This window comes from Chiloscyllium punctatum, chromosome 9, assembly GCF_047496795.1.
Source record: "Chiloscyllium punctatum isolate Juve2018m chromosome 9, sChiPun1.3, whole genome shotgun sequence".
NCBI classification, from domain to species: Eukaryota; Metazoa; Chordata; class Chondrichthyes; order Orectolobiformes; family Hemiscylliidae; genus Chiloscyllium; species Chiloscyllium punctatum.
The window spans coordinates 4,578,562-4,595,590 of record NC_092747.1 but is presented as its reverse complement, the minus strand read 5'-3'; the positions used below and the strand labels follow the sequence as shown (position 1 = coordinate 4,595,590).

General features: G+C 42.4%; 1 protein-coding gene across 2 annotated transcripts in view; it reads right to left on the bottom strand.

Moving 5' to 3' along the window:
• The window catches only part of inppl1a (inositol polyphosphate phosphatase-like 1a), a 234,108-nt gene that overhangs the window by 105,146 nt on the left and 111,933 nt on the right, over positions 1-17,029 (bottom strand). For both annotated transcript variants that reach the window (XM_072576755.1, XM_072576756.1), the window contains 2 exons: positions 4,186-4,276; positions 1,874-1,963 (listed from right to left, as the gene is read on the bottom strand). In XM_072576755.1, coding sequence (XP_072432856.1) covers positions 1,874-1,963; positions 4,186-4,276 — 181 coding nt within the window. The remainder of the gene's footprint in view (positions 1-1,873; positions 1,964-4,185; positions 4,277-17,029) is intronic.

Below are 17,029 nucleotides of genomic sequence, written 5' to 3'. Positions count from 1 at the left end.
CTAGGTTAGGACTGTTTTCGCTGGCACTCAGACAAATGAGGGTTGGGGGTGGGTGGGGGAGTAGAGTGGATCTCTTAGAGACTTATAAAATTCTAACATGACTAGACAGGGTAGATGCAAGGAGGGTGTTCCTGATGGTGGGTGTGTATAGAACCAGGGGTTACAGTCTGAGGATTCGGGGTACACCACTTAGGATGGAGAGAAGAAGACAATTCTTCACCCAAAGGGTTGCGAGCCTGTGGAATTCATTACCAAAGGAAGTATTTGATACCAAAGCATGGAATGTATTCAAGAGGCAGCTAGATATAACACGTGGGGTGATTAGGATCAAAGGTTATGGAGAGAAAGCAGGATTAGACTATTGAGTTGCACAATTAGCCTTGATCATGAATCAAAGGGCTGAATGGCCTTTCCTGCTCCTATCTTCTATATTTCCGTTCCCTCTGATCCTAGCCTCTCTTGCAAGGGGCAACAACCCTATCAAGACCCCTATGAATTGGATGTTTCAATAAGATCTCCTTTCAATCTTCTAAAGTCTAATGGGTACTAGCCCTACCTCCTTAAACACTCCAAGAATATCTTTTCATACCCAGGATCAACCTAGAGAACCTTCTCTGGAAGGTCTCCAATGTCAGGAGATCTTTCTTTATGTTTATGGACTCAAAACTGCTCACAGCATTCCAACTGTAGAATGACTAGACCTTATAGAACTTTAACAAAACCTCCATATTTTTATACTCCATTCCCAGTGAAATAAAGGTCACCAGTTCATTTGCCTTCCTTATTACCCACTGAACTTGGATGCTAGTATTTTTACGATGCAGGATGAGGACTCCCAAATCCCTTAGGTTTCTGCAGTCTTTCTCCATTTTAATAAAATTCAGCTTCATTATTCTTCCTGTCAAAGTACATAATCTCACTTTTCCCCAGATTATATTCCATCTGCCAAGTTTTTGATCACTCCCCTAACTTGTTACTCTCACCACTTGCCTTCCTCAAATTTTTGCATTGCCTGCAAAATTGGCAATAGTATATTCACTTCCGTGATCAGAGTCATTCATATATATCGTGAATAATTGTGGCCCTTGTACTGATCCCTGTGGCACACTAGTTACAGACAGCAATCCCTTTACTTTCTATTAGTTAGTCAATCAATCCTTTCTCCTCTATTCAATATTTTAGTACTTAAGCTCAATATCATAGTTGCCCTGAAAGCAGAAGTGCTTTAAGATGGAAAGTGCTTTTTTGATCACTCAACCATATCTACTGCATCACATTTAAGTGCCCAACCAACTTCATCCTTCCTTTGCTAACTGCTTTATTATTTACAGCCATACAGTCATTACAGCACAGGTGGTGGTCATTTGGGGCAGAGTTCTGCCAGCGCTCTGCAGAGCAGATAGTCTGTAGTCAATCTCATTCTCCTAGCTCCATCTAAATATAAAAGATATGGCAGCAGGATTTAAATTATCAATGACAGTGAGAAAATACAGGCTCTTAGGCTGATCAATGCCTAGAATCCCCTTCAGATGGGCAAGTTCATGTACTATCTTCCTAATTCATCAGTAAAGCCTCACATAGGAAGGTTGACTCATTACATTTCTTACTTCCTCCTGTGAAAGATTAAAAACAACTTTGATAACTATTTTTGTGCTGATGAATAAGATGATACAACGAAGCATGTAAGCATCGTATACAGCCACAATGTTAAATGTTAAAGCAGCGTGAGCAAATTATTTGGGGAGTAGACAGTGATAAATGAGCGAGAGAGCTTCTACGTGCAAAGAAAAACATAACAGGCACAAACTGTAAACTTCTTGGGTTGCAATAACAAAAACCATTCATCACATACACAAGGACAATGGCCCCTCACCTTGCGCTCCATAGACGACAGAAGGTCCTTCAGGACAGAAAGCTTCACAACTAGATTTTCCAACTCCTGATCACCACCCTGACTGCTGGCCTGCAAAAAAAAAACACATGCCACTTTCATCAGCACAGTAAAACTTAGCTGAGGAAGAAACAATTGGGACTGCATCTAATATCAGAGAAAGACTATCATACAGACAGATTGATTGTCTCCTCAGACAATAATGAACACAGTGAGCGTTGGGAAAGTGGAATTGGAGCCAACGATCAGCCATAATCACATTGAATTCACTGATAGAGGCGGTGGGCTATATGGTCTATTCCTGCTCTCATGTTCCTTCATTTGGAAATAAGAAACAGAGAGATACCCATTTAAAGCTGAGGATGAGGAAGAATTTCATCTTTGGGGCCTATTAGTCTGTGCAATTCTGTTTTACAAAAAACAGGAGGTTATCTTTTATTCACTTAAGGACATTGGTGGCATTTATTGCCTGTCCATAATTGGCTTTGAGGTAGTGGTAAGCTGCCTTCTTAAAACATTTCAGTCTAAATGCTGTAGGTAAAGCCACAATGTCTTTAGGGAGGGAATTCCAGGATTTTGACCAATTAATATTGAAGGGATGGCAATATATTTCCAAATCAGGATAGTGAGTGGCTTGGAGGGGAACTTGCAGGAGGTGGTCTTCCCATATATCTGCTGTCCTTGTCCTTCTAGATGGAAGTGGTTGTGGGTTTTGAAGGTGCTTTTGAAGCAACTTTGGTGAATTTCTGCAATGCATCTTGTAGATGGCACAAACTGTTGCCACTGAGCATCGGTGGTGGAAGGAGTGGATGCTTGTTGATGTGGTGCCAATCAAGTGGGCTGTTTTATCCTGGACGATGCCAAGCTTAAGTGCTTTTGCAGCTGCACCCATTCAAGCAATTGGGGAATATTCTATCATACTCCTGACTGGTGCCTGTAGACATTAGACAGGTTGTGAGGAGACAGGTGGTGAACTAATCATACCATATTCCTAGTTTCTAACCTGGTCTTGCAGCCACTGTATTTATGTGGCAAGTCCAGTTTCTGGTCAATAGTAACCCTCTCCCAAACGTTGATAGCGAGGGATTTGAGGGGGGGGGGGGGGGGGGGAGCCTATTGACTCTGCACTGACCTGTCCAAAGAGCACCAACTCAGACCCACCCTTCCACCCCATCCCGGTAACCTCACATTTATCATGGCTAATTAACTTACTTTACACATTCTTGGACACCACTGACAATTCAACATAGCCAATCCACCTAATCTGCACATCATTAGACTGTGGGAAGAAACCGGAGCAGCTGATGGAAATCCATGCAAACAAAGGGAGAATGTGCAAACTCCACATAGACAGTTACCTAAGGCTGGAATCAAACCACAGTCCCTGACGAACTTCTGCAGATATGCCCTGCAGCTGAGATGACTGACCTCCAACAGCCACAAACATTTTGTTATGTACCAGGTATGACTCTCACCATCACACAGCTTGTCCCGATACCCACAGATTCTAGTTTTGCAAAGTTCCTTGATGCCACACTCGTTCAAATGTGGCCTTCAATGTCAGTGGCTATCACTCTCACTCAAGTTGGCCTCCAGAGGGGTTACTATTGAGCAGATGCTGGTTCACAGCAGTGTCGATGAGACCTTCCATTACTTCACGGATGCTTGAGAGTAGATTGATGGGGCAGTAATTGACCAGGTTGGATTTGCCCTGCTTTGTGTACACAGGACATACCTGGGCAATTTTCCACATTGTTGAGTGAATGCCAGTGTTGTAGCTGTACTGGAAGAACTTAACTGGAGGAGTGGCAGGTTCTTGAGCAGAAGTCTTCAGTACTATTACCAGAACATTGACAGGGACCAGTCATTGCACTATCCAGTGCTTCCAAATGTTTCTTGATATCAAGTGGCATGAATTGAATTGGTGGAAGACTGGCATCTGTGACGCTGCAGGACCTCTGCAGGAGGTTGAGATGGATCATCCACTTGGGACTTCTGGCTGAAGATTGCTGCTAATGTTTCAGCCAATATAATATTTATGATGTATTAAGATTTTGGATTATTGAGGGAGTTGAGGGGTATGGTATGGATAAGGGCATACAGCAAAATGGACATGAGACAAAGAAGTCAGCCATAATCTTATAGAATAGTAGAGTAGGGCTGAATGGCCTAATCCTGTTCCTTAAGCTTGTGAATTTCACTCTTGCTGACCTCATTGACAGAAAACAAAATAAGACAAAACTACAGGTTTAACAATCAGAGAATTCATATCTTAAAATAGAAAACATCAGTACCTGCTGGATAAGCCGCGTCAGTAATGGAGAACTTTGTTGGTCAAATATCTTGGATAATATTTCCAGGCCAGCCAGGACTTTATCAACTTCACTGGAAGGAGAATAAAATCTTTAAACAATAGGTGGGTGAGGTAAAACAATTAACTGTGGACACCCAGTAATACTGTATGGATATAGTAGGGTAATAATTACTTTCTGGACTAACACAAGAAATAAAAACAGGACTGGATTTGTCCCCTCAATTCTGCTGTGCCACTCAATGATGTGCCTCATGTCTTCAATTGTGCCAGATCATCAGGAGTAATCCATAAGGTGGTGGTTTAAAATTTGGAAACAGAACACTGTAAATCCTGTGTCATGGGTTCATAGTCCCAGGTGAACATATTGCTCCCATTAAGTCATCAAACTTTGGTCCTATCAATGCTGTAGGATGTGGAGGCTGTCTTTCAAAACATAGCACTCTTGCACGTCAGTCAGAAAGCTGTGCCCTGAACCACCAGCTACTCCAGAGGCCTGACCACAAGCATTTAGGTTGATGTTTAGTGCAAGAAAAGAATGCTACAGTGTTGGAGGAAACGTTAAGTCAAACTGCGTGTAAAAGGTCCTGTGTATTAGCCACAGGAGTGAGCCCTGGTGTTCTGGCCAAGATTTATTCTTCAGTCGATAGCACTACAAAGGATTATATAGTCAACTTATAAACTGCAAATTTTAGGAGCTTACGGTGAGCAAATTGGCTACTCAATTTCCAACGTTAGATGCCTACACTTGAAATGTGTTTGAATTGACAGTAAAGTGCTTTGGAACTTAGAGGTCATGACAGGAGCTGGATAAATATAAGTCCCTCTTTCAGCACTTCCCTACAATTTCACTCAAATGTCAGCTTGGATTGTGAGCAACACACAACAATGACACAGACCCACAATATTCCTGAAGGAGCTGTCCAGCCTCTGTTTCCAGCTCCTGCCCTGGTGCCAACACCTCAAATACCTATGTATTTTTTTAAACTGCTGAGGATTTCTGCATCTATCACCCTTCCAACCACCAAGTTCCAGACCCTGGTGAAACCAAAACTCAAGTTCTCTCTAATCCTCCCAGATGTTTTAAACCTACACACTCTGGTCACTAACTCTGCTAATGGAAAAAATACTTGAATAATATTATATAGCCTATCCAATTTGTCTTGACAGCTAAAATTCTCCAAGTATAGCAAATGTCACAAATTTCTTCTGCACTTTCTCTGGTATGATCACAACATTCCTGTAAAGCTGTGACAAAAGATGTATGTAGTAGTCTAACTATGCTGCCAACACTTACACTCGCAGCCTCAGACAATAAAGGAAAAGTACCCAGTGCACCTTTTTGATTACTCGTCGACCTACTGTTGTATATTTTTTCACAAGTCCACATCTAAGTCCTTTTTGTTGCTCTACGTTTCTCAGAATATGAGTATTTAATGTGCATTTGCTTGCCCACACTGTCCGCCTGGAGTGTATTCCAGAGACACCAACTGAGCCAAACTAGGCTTGCAAAGTATCACCTGAACTCAAATGGTATGCAACTTAGGAGGAATTGTTCACAGAATATTTCTTAAGGAGCTTCTATGCTGCTGGCACATCATTTTAAGAAGTTTACACATAGCCATACAGTACACCCAATGAGAGAATTCTTTTATGCTGCACTAATTATTGAGTCATTGAGGAGATGTTGGTGTAGTGACATTGGACAAGTAAATCTCGAAGTCTAGTCTAATGCAGTGGTCGCATGAGTTCAAAATCCATTATGGCAGCTAACCATAGGCAGCAGGAACAGGAGTAGGCTAGTTAGCCCCTCAAGCCTCAATAGGATCACGGCTGATCTAACATGCCTGACAAGTTATCCACATTCTAGACATTTAAACTTTGTATTCCCATGTTAGTCTTTTTTTTACTATTTCAATTCAGTGACAATGCTTAAAACCTCTGTACCCAAGATGGTGCCGAGAAGCAACATGACAAACATTTCACTGTATTTGTTCCAGTGCACGTGACAATAAAAGCTATTCTATACTATTCATCCACTTCATTCTGATGGCCCTGAAACTCTTGATTCCCCAAGTGATCAAAAATCTATGTCAGCCTTAATTACACACAAGAACTATGCCTCATAACTCTGTGCGGCAAAGAGTTCCAAAGACTCTAAACTCTCTGTAAGAAGACAATCCTCAAGTCTTAAATAGACACCCCTTTATTCTGAGAGTATGCCCTGTGGTCCAAGATTCTCCAGAGGGGAAAAATCTTCTCAACATTTATCCTGTCCAACTTAAGGATTCCATGTGCTTCGTTGAGCTCACTTTCCATTCGAAATTCTAACGAGTCCCAAGCTGTTCAACATTTGGTCATAAAACAATCTCTCCAAACAGAAATCTTCCTTGCAAACCTTCTCTGAATTGCCTCCAATGAATGTTATCTTTCCTTAAGTAAGGAGAGCAGGATTGTGCCACATACTTCATATGTGGTCTCACCAGCATCTTGTACAGCTGCGGTGGAACTTCCCTACCCTTATACTCCAACCTCCTTGAATTTAGGGTCAACACTCCATTAGTCTTTCTCTTTACCTGCTGTGACTCTGTGCAAAGTTTGTGTTTTGTGCCTAAGAGTGTCCAAGTCCCTCTGTGAAGCAACTTTCAGCAGTCTACCTCCATTTAAGTAACATCGTTTCTTTTGCTCTCCCTTCCAAATGAATAACTTCTCATTTTCTAAGATTACACTCCATTTGCCCAATTACTAAACCTACTAACTTCTATCAACTGTGTATTCCTCCCACAACCTGTCTTTCTACCTATTTTGTGCTGTATGCAAAGTTGTTGACAGTACATTTACTTCCTTCTTACTACAATTGGCAAATTGACTCTTAACTGCCACAAGGACAATTCAGTATGGGGAACAAATGCTAGCCTTTCCAGCAAACCCCCCACATACTAATAAAGTACATTAAAAAAAAGCCTCCCACATTCATAAACACACAGGCAAGTTACAGCACAGCAAATAATCTGCAATATGCAGATGATCAGTAGCTAGGTAGTTGCTATAACTGAAGCTGATTGGTTCTCAGTTAACTGAGCAGACTGGAACTGGAAACAAGTTACAGAAACAGAATCTCAGAGAAGAGACACAGATCTGTCATCCTTACCTGGTCTGGCCTACATGTGACTCCAGACGCACAGAAATGAGACTGGCATTTTACTGCCTTCTGGGGCAATTAGGGATGGACAATAAATGCTGGCCTGGCTGGTGACGCCCACATCCCATGAATGGTTTTAAAACTACTTATAGTAAATAATAACTTTTCTTCATACAGAGATCTGGTCCGTGCCATCAACCTTGGTCTGAAAGTCAGGTAAATGGTTACTTAAAATTTGTATCATTAGAAAACTTTAACATTTGGTATGACCCCAGCAATATCAGGGCATGACTTATGGTGCGCCATCCCAGTGGTTTCCACCTAAGCATGAACAGTCCAACTAAATCTTCAGAAAAACTACCAGACTTTCATAAATTTCAAATACTCATGCCCTGAGGGGAGGGAAACATGTCTTTCCTGTCTGTCATGGCTTAAATGTGACAACAGGTGCAGGAGTAGGCCATTCTGCCCTTCGAGCCTGCACCACCATTCAATATGATCATGGCTGATCATCCTTAATCAGTATCCTGTTCCTGCCTTATCCCCATAACCCTTGATTCCACTATCCTTGAGAGCTCTATCCAACTCTTTCTTAAATGAATCCAGAGACTGGGCCTCCACTGCTCTCTGGGGCAGAGTATTCTATACAGCCAACACTCTCTGGGTGAAGAAGTTTCTCCTTATCTCTGTCCTAAATGGTCTACCCCGTATTTTTAAGTTGTGTCGTCTGCTTCGGCGCTCACCCATCAGCAGAATCATGTTTCCTGCCTCCAGAGTGTCCAATCCTTTAATAATCTTATATGTCTCAATCAGATCCCCTCTCAGTCTTCTAAACCTAAGGGTATACAAGCCCAGTCGCTCCAGTCTTTCAGCCTAAGGTAGTCCCGCCATTCCAGGAATTGACCTCTTGAACCTACGCTGCACTCCCTCAATAGCCAGAATGTCTTTCCTCAAATTTGGAGACCAGAACTGCACACAATACTCCAGGTGTGGTCTCACCAGGGCCCTGTACAGCTGCAGAAGAAACTCTTTCCTTCTATACTCAATCCCTCTTGTTATGAAGGCCAGCATGCTATTAGCTTTCTTCATTACCTGCTGTACCTGCATGCTTACCTTCATTGACTGGTGTACAAGAACACCCAGACCTTTGTACTGCCCCTTTACCTAAATTGATTCCATTTAGGTAGTAATCTGCCTTCCTGTTCTTTCCACCGAAGTGGATAATCATACATTTATCCACATTAAACTGCATCTGCCATGCATCTGACCACTCACCTAACCTGTCCAGGTCACCCTGTAATCTCCTAACATCCTCATCACATTTCGCCCTGCCACCCAGCTTAGTATCATCAGCAAATCTGCTAATGTTATTACTAATACCATCTTCTATATCATTAATATATATTGTAAAAAGCTGCAGTCCCAGCACTGATCCTTGCGGTACCCCACTGGTCACTGCCTGCCATTCCGAAATGGAGCTGTTTATCACTACTCTTTGTTTCCTATCAGCCAACCAACTTTCAATCCAAGTTAGTACTTCACCTCCAATACCAGGCGCCCTAATTTTGCTCACTAACCTCCTATGTGGAACTTTATCAAAAGCTTTCTGAAAGTCCAGGTACACTACATCTACTGGATCTCCCTCGTCCATCTTCCGAGTTACATCCTCAAAAAATTCCAGAAGATTAGTCAAGCATGATTTCCCCTTCATAATTCTATGCTGACTCTGACCTATCCTGTTACTACTATCCAGATGTGTCTTAATTTCATCCTTTATAATAGACTCCAGCATCTTTCCTGGCACTGAGGTCAGACTAACTGGTCTATAATTTCCTGCTTTCTCTCTCCCACCTTTCTTAAAAAGTGGTACAACATTAGCCACCCCCCAATCCGCAGGAACTGATCCCGAATCTATCGAACTCTGGAAAATAATCACCAACGCATCCACGATTTCTCAAGTCACTTCCTTCATTACCCTGGGATGTAGACCATCAGGCCACTGGGACCTATCAATCTTCAGACCTAAGTCTCTCCAACATCAATTCCTGGCAAATATAAATTCCCTTCAGTTCAGGACCTTCAGCCACTGTTACCTCAGGGAGATTACTTGTGTCTTCCCCAGTGAACATAGATCTGAAGTACCAATTCAATTCTTCTGCCATTTCTTTGTTCGCCATAATATATTCCCCTTTTTCTGTCTTCAAGGGCCCAATTTTAGTCTTAACCATTTTTTGCCTTTCACATACCTAAAAAAGCTTTTACTATCCTCCTTTATATTTTTGGCCAGTTTACCTTCGTACCTCATTTTTTCTCTGCATATCTCCTTCTTACTAATCCTCTGTTGTTCTTGAAAAGCTTCTCAGTCCTCCATTCTCCTGCTTATCTTTGCTATGTTATACTTTTTCTCTTTTAACTTTATATGTTTCTTAACTTCCCTCATCAGCCATGGCCACCCATGCCTCCTCCTAGGATCTTTCTTCCTTTTTAGAATGAACTGATCCTGCATCTTCTGCATTATACACAGAAATATCTGCCATCGTTCCTCCACTGTCACCCCTGCTAAGGTATTGCACCATTGAACTTTGGCCAGCTCCTCCCTCATAGCCCTATATTTCCCTTTATTCAACTGAAAAATTGTCACTTCCGATTGTACCGTCTCCCTCTCCAAGTGGAGATTGAAGCTTATTGTATTATGGTCACTACTTCCCAATGGCTCCTTCACTTCGAGGTCCCTGATCAATTCTGGTTTGTTGCACAATTACCTTCTCCCTGGTAGGCTCCAGCACCAGCTGTTCTAAGAATCCATCTCGGGGGCACTCCACAAAGTCTCTTTCTTGAGGTCCAATACCATCCTGATTCTCCCAGTCTACCTGCATGTTGAAATCCCCCACACTCAGAGGACAAGCAACATGAGTTCGACTGGGACTACACTACAATTATCGGACAAGCCAAACAGAGAACAGCCAGGGAATTCCTAGAGGCAAGGCACTCATCCACAGATTCAATCAATAAGCACATCGACCTGGACCCAATATATAGACCACTGCAGCAGACAGCTGGAACCGACAACTGGAAATGGCAGATACAAATCACTATAAATGCCGGAGGAAACATCACAGAAGCGCTTCACAGGAGGCTCCCAAGCACTGAGGATGTCACCTAGACAGGGGACGAAACGTCTGCAACACAAATTCCCAGCTCGGCGAACAGAACCACAACAATGGGCACCCGAGCTACAAATCTTCTCCCAAACTTTGACTCTCCATCCCCTGACTCTAGGTCCCCCCGCACAAGGGACTGAATATCATCCCTTACCAACATGGCCACCTCACCCCCTCTGCCCGTCAGTCTATCCTTACGATAGCACGTGTAGCCTTGAATATTCATTTCCCAGGCCCTGTCCACTTGAAGCCACGTCTCAGTTATCCCCACAATATCATATCTGCCAATTTCCAAAAGAGCCTCAAGCTCATCCATCTTATTTCTAATGCTTTGTGCATTCATATAGTGTTTTTAATTTGTTACTGCCCTCACCCTTCCCATCAACTCCTATTTCACTCAACCTTACAGCATGATTCCTTTTAGAGTTTTCTGCTTCATTGATACAATTGTCTTTCTTGACTTCCCTTGTACTAACTTTCCCTTCAATTTCCTTCTTAAACATCCAGTTTGTCCCCTCCCCCCGCGACTTAGTTTAAACGTAGCTGTGTTGCAGTAGCAAACCTGCCTGCCAGAATGCTGGTCCCCAACCTATTAAGATGCAAACCGTCTCTCTTGTATAATTTATGCTTACCACAAAACATACCCCAGTGATCCAAGAATTTAAATCCTTGCTTCCTGCACCAGTTCCCCAGCCACACATTCAAGTCCATTATCTCCCTGTTTCTAGGCTCACCAGCCCAAGGAACTGGACGCAAACCGGAGATAACCACCCTGGACATCCTGCTTTTCAGCCTTCTTCCTAGATCTCCGAAGTCCCACTGTAGTATGTTCCTCCTCTTCTTCCCGAAATCATTCGTACCAACATGTACCACCACCTCTGGCTCTTCACCTTCGTCCTTGAGGATTTCTGCACTCTGTCTGTGATGTCTTTAACCCTGGCACCAGGAAGGCAACACACCATCCTTAAGTCCCGCCTGCTGCCACAAAAACCCCGGTCAGTTCCTCTCACTAAGGAGTCCCCTATTACCACGGCTCTGTGCGATGTCTGACTCTTCCGCTCTGCCTCCACGCCAACTTTTGATTGATAGACCTGGCCGCCTCGCGGACTGGCAGTGTCATCTGTCTCTACTGTTTCCAAAAGATTCAACTTGTTCCTGACAGGTACTTCCCCCGGGGTCTCTTGTACCTGTCTCCTCTCTTCCTTCCTCATCGTCTGCTCTCTTCTATTATGATGTCATTGGTCTCTGCAAGAGCACCTCACCTAGCCACGCTACACACCTTTTTCCCATAATCCTATAAAACTTTCCCCCTTCAAATAATTATCCAATTCTCTTTTGGAAGTCACAATTCAGCCTGTTTCTAAATATCCACAAGCAACGAGATTTCAGATCCTAATTTCTCATTGTCCGAAAACTATTTCCACATGATACTATTGCTTCTTTTGCCAATTATCCTAAATTAGTGCTCCATGATCTCAATCCATGTGAGAGGGAGCAGTTCTTCCCAATCTATTGTGTCTAGATGCTCATGATTTTGAATATACCTAACCAACCTGCTCTCAACCTTCCCTCTCTCAAAAAAAACTTCCCCAACATACTCTGAAAAATGTTCCTCATGCCTATACCATTTTGGTCAATCTTTTCTGCACGCTCTTCCAAGTCTCTATGAGAGTAACTCATGATTTGTAAAAGTTGGTGCCCAGAACTGGACATAATACTCCCAGTTGAGGCTAAACTAGCACTTATACAAGTTCAACATAAGTTCCTTACTCTTGAATGCAATGAGTCTATAAATGAAGTCTATGATACTTTGGTTATTTCATTCACAGGATGTGGGGTGTTGCTGGACCAGCGTTACAGGCCCTTGCAAATGTGGTGGTGATCTGCCTTCATAAACTGCTGCAGTCCATTTGACAAAGGTAGACCTATAATAGTCAGATGGGAATGTATGTAGTAGCCTAACTATGCTGCCAGTTTCCCTTGAACAAAGCTATGTTTGCCTGATTACCTTGAACTTATTCAAGCATCCTGTTAACACAGCTTTAATAATAGCTTCTAACATTTTCCTTATAAAAGATGTTAAGCTAACCAGCCTATGATTTCCTGCTTTCTGCCTCCTTCCGTTTTTGAATAAAGGAGTTGCACTGGCTATTCTCCAGCTTAAAGGAACCTTCCAAAATCTAATAAAATTTGGAAAATTAAAACCAATGCATCAACATAGGAACTGGAGCAGCTTCTCGCGATCGACCCTGTCCATCCAGCTGCTTATCCTGACTAGGAAATATATCATTATTCCTGTCACTGGGTCAAAATCCTGAAATTCCCATCTGACTATTATAGGTCTACCTTTGTCAAATGGATTGCAGCAGTTTACGAAGGCAGCTCATCTAAGATCGGAAGCGATCTGATCTGATGACATGGAAAAGACGTTGTCTATTATGGAAGAATCTAGAACTAGGGGTTATAGTTCAAAACAAAGGATCGCCCAATTAAGACAGATGAGGGAAATAATTTTCTCTCAAAGGCTCTTTGGAATTTCCTACTTCAAAAACCCTTGGATGCAGAATCTTTAAGCTTTTTTTTTTAAAAGCAGAGGTAGAGAGCTTGATTACCAAGAGGACAAAAGATTACTGGCAGGGATATGCAGGAATGTCAATTTGAGATTAAAATTAGATCAGCCACGATCTTATTAAAAGGCTCAAAATGACCAAATGGCTCCTCCTGTCCCTTGTTTGTATACCATTTTGAACCCATCTCTCAACCTGTCCAGTCACCTTAAATGATTTATGCACAGATAGACCCAGGTCCTTTGATTTCTGCATGCATTTTAGAATTTTCGTCCACATCTCAGTTTTTCTGATCAAAATGAATCATTTCACAAATCACCGTTATGGAGAAAGAAATTTAGCTAAACACCAGAGAAGAAGAAATAGATGGCCACGCTGATAAGGTGAAGTGCAAAGGGAATGTTTCTGAGTTGTACCGCCTCTGCAGGAGATACTGAAATGATGTGTGGGATATGTTATTGAGGGTGGCTTTTATAAAGAGGATGTAAGACAGAGGGCATGATACCAGTTCACAGTTCCTTCTGAGCCAAGAACCACTGTGACTGAAAGGGGTGTTTAGTTTATATGAAGTGTCGCTCTGTGTTGGGATTCCTCGTGACTTGCCTGCAGCTGCAACAACACATGAATCATTTCCTCTCCTTGGACTGCGGCTGAAACTCAGAACACTGGGGCTTTTCTCTACACCTCAACTAAGTGCTTTAAGATTTCACACAGCAGACAACTATGAAACAGCAGGGAGGAAAAATAATCCTGCCTCCACCAAGCGCTGGGAAGCAGATCAATCCTTCACTTTCTATTTTATTTCTCTGAAGGTAGCTATTGAGTTGCATAACTAATACATTGATTTTGAGGCTGCAAGTGATGTTTTAATTGGCTCTCAACTGATTTAGTATCAGTTAAACTCAGTAAATTCTGCAACATAAACTGATCCCAATTGACCCCGATGAAGCATCTTGTCCCCTCCCCTTCCTTTTGTGAAGAGACATCTGCCTCTAGGCACCTTGAAAGGATACTGGCCTTGGAGGGGCTGAAGCACCAACTCACCAGAATGGTACTGGCACTATAAGGATTAAATTGTGAAAGCTTACACAGACTAAGGTTCTATTCTCTCCGATGCAGAAGATTAAGGGGCAGTAACTGAGGTGCTTAAGGTACATAATCAAGTGACTGAACAGGCAATTCAGAGGCCTATACAAATATTGCTGAGACAGCACTGTCCAAACCCATGGTGTCTACCATCTAGAAGGAAAAGGGCAGCAGATACATGGGAACAGGGTAAAAACAAGGACTGCAGATGCTGGAAACCAGACTCTAGATTAGAGTTTCCTGCTCCTCGGATGCTGCCTGACCTGCTGTGCTTTGCCAGCACAACTCTAATCTAGATAGATGGGAACATCACTGCCTTTAAGTTCCCTGAGAAGTCATGTCACCCTGACTTTGAATTATATCACCTTCATCGTCATTGGCTCAAAATTCTGGAACTTCCTTCCCAACAGTATTACCTACACCCCCGAGGCTCTAGCAGTTCAAAGCAGCTCACCACCACCTTCTCCAGCACATTTAGGCATGAACAATAATTGCTGGCCTAGCCAGTGACACACACACATCCAGTAAACCAAGAACAAAAACAAAGTTCAAATCCCATCAGTTAATCAATCAAAAAATCTGAACTAATAGTGTCAAAAATGAGTGACTAATGAAACTACCAGATTGTCTTAAAATCCATCTTGCTCACTCATGCCCCTTAGGAAATAAATCGGACTTCCTTACTGGAGTCATTTATACCAAATCAAAGGTCATATCAATGTGGTTGACTTGGTGGCATGGTGGCTCAGTGGTTAGCACTATTACCTCACAGCAACCGAGTTAAATTCCAGTCTTGCATGACTTCCTGTCTGGAGATCGCACGTTCTCCCAGTGTCTGCTTGGGTTTCTGCCGGATGCTCCAGTTTCCTCCCACAGTCCAAATATGTGCAGGCTAGGTGGGTTGGCCATAGGAAATGCAAGGCTATGGGATAGAATGGGCGACTAGATCTGGGCGGGATGCTGTTCAAAGGGTCAGTTCAGACACAATGGACCAAATGGCCTTGCTCCGCACTGTGAGGATTCTACATTTCTATGTAATACACCAAAACACCACACATCATTCCAGCTATCAGCTATAGACTTACCGCCATCACCACAGTTTGGGATGGGCAATAAATGACTTGTTCGCCAGCAACCCATGAATGAACAAAAACAATATTAGTGTTGTTGCTGGGATAGATAGAGAAAAAGCATCTCTCACAGGTGGGAGAAGTACAGAACAAGTGGTAATGAAAATCTGGAGCTTTCAAGAAAAGTTACAAGACTAGAAGAGCACCTGGAAAATCAAAGCAGGTGAGTGGATGTGGAATTCGGAAGAACTTGGCATATTACTGCATGACAGGATACTTGACCAAGGTAAAAGCTATCTTGGCTCTCAGCCCCTTGCTTTAGTGGGAAGATACTGCTGGAGATAAAGACTGAAGTTTAGCAATTATAATTTGATTAAATATAGGGAGTATATCATAGGTTCATTAGGGGGGTGCTTCCTGAGCTCACTAGCTTCTCTGTACTTGAGCAGCAAGGTGATAGCTTATCTTTATCTTGAATTATTGTAAAGTGCAGAATGTAAGCCAAGTTGCTTACATCATTGTATAAGTATAGGCTGACTGTTCAGCTCAGCGAAGTGCTGTGGGACAGTAGAGACTGCATGGCAGCTTCTCCATGAATTCACAAAAAATAAAGCTTCTTGAAACAAGACTCAAGTCTCAGACTAAGTAATTTCCTCAACAGTTGGTATCCAAGGAAAGAAATAAGGTTAACATTTAGACCTGTCTGTAGACACTGCCTGACCTGCTAAGTTGCTCAAGTATTCTTTGTTATTTCAGATCTCCAGAATTCACAGCACATCATTTTTGCAGCTTGTTCATTTATTTGGACTTGAGAGTTACAGAACCAAGGTGGGTAAATAAAACAGTGACAAAATCAGCCACAATTTAACTGAATAGTGGAAAGGTCAAGGAAATGGAATAGTTTTACATTCCCAATTTTCTCACATGATTCAAGCTGGAGAGTCTTCCCTTCAGCTCTGGTCAATATTTCTCAATCAATTTTGTAACAATTATATATTGTATTATATTAGATTCCCCACAGTATGGAAACAGGCCCTTCAGCCCAACAAGTCTACACCGACCCTCTGAAGAGTAACCCACCTAGACACATTCCCCTCTCCTATATTTACCCCTGATGAATGCACCTAACAATATGGGCAATTCAGCATGGCCAATTCTCCTGACCTGCACATTGTTGGATTGTGGAGGAAACTGGAGCACACAGACACGGGGAGAATGTGCAAACTCCACACAGACAGTCACCCAAGGCTGGAATTGAACCCGGGTCCCTGACACTGTGAGGCAGCAATGCTAACCACTGAGCCACCATGTTGTCCCAAGACCATTTCACCTTTAATCTCACTATAACCTGGTGTTGTGCGATTTTTAACTTTGTACACCCCAGTCCAACACCGGCATCTCCGAATCATGACCTTTAATCTCCACTGTCTCGAGACAATTGCATTAAAATTGATGAACAAGTGCAAGTTGTAGTTATGCAGGATTTTGCTATGGGCAAACTGATTGATATGTTTCATATCTTACAACATTAACTGTGCACCAAAAATTCTGCACCAGACTGGAGACATCCAGAGGTCATAAGGAAATCTTCAAACAAAAAGATCAAACAATTGGGAGCTAAGACAAGTAAAGGGAATGGAAGTATAAGTCAACTATAATCTACCAACAGTCGCTTGGCACTACAGAGCATGCATACCACTTTAAAGAGAGACATGTTGGCAAAGCTTTGTATTGCACCCATCAGAAAAAATTCAAGAATGCCAAATTTCAAACGTTCACAATTTATACTACAGGCAAAAAG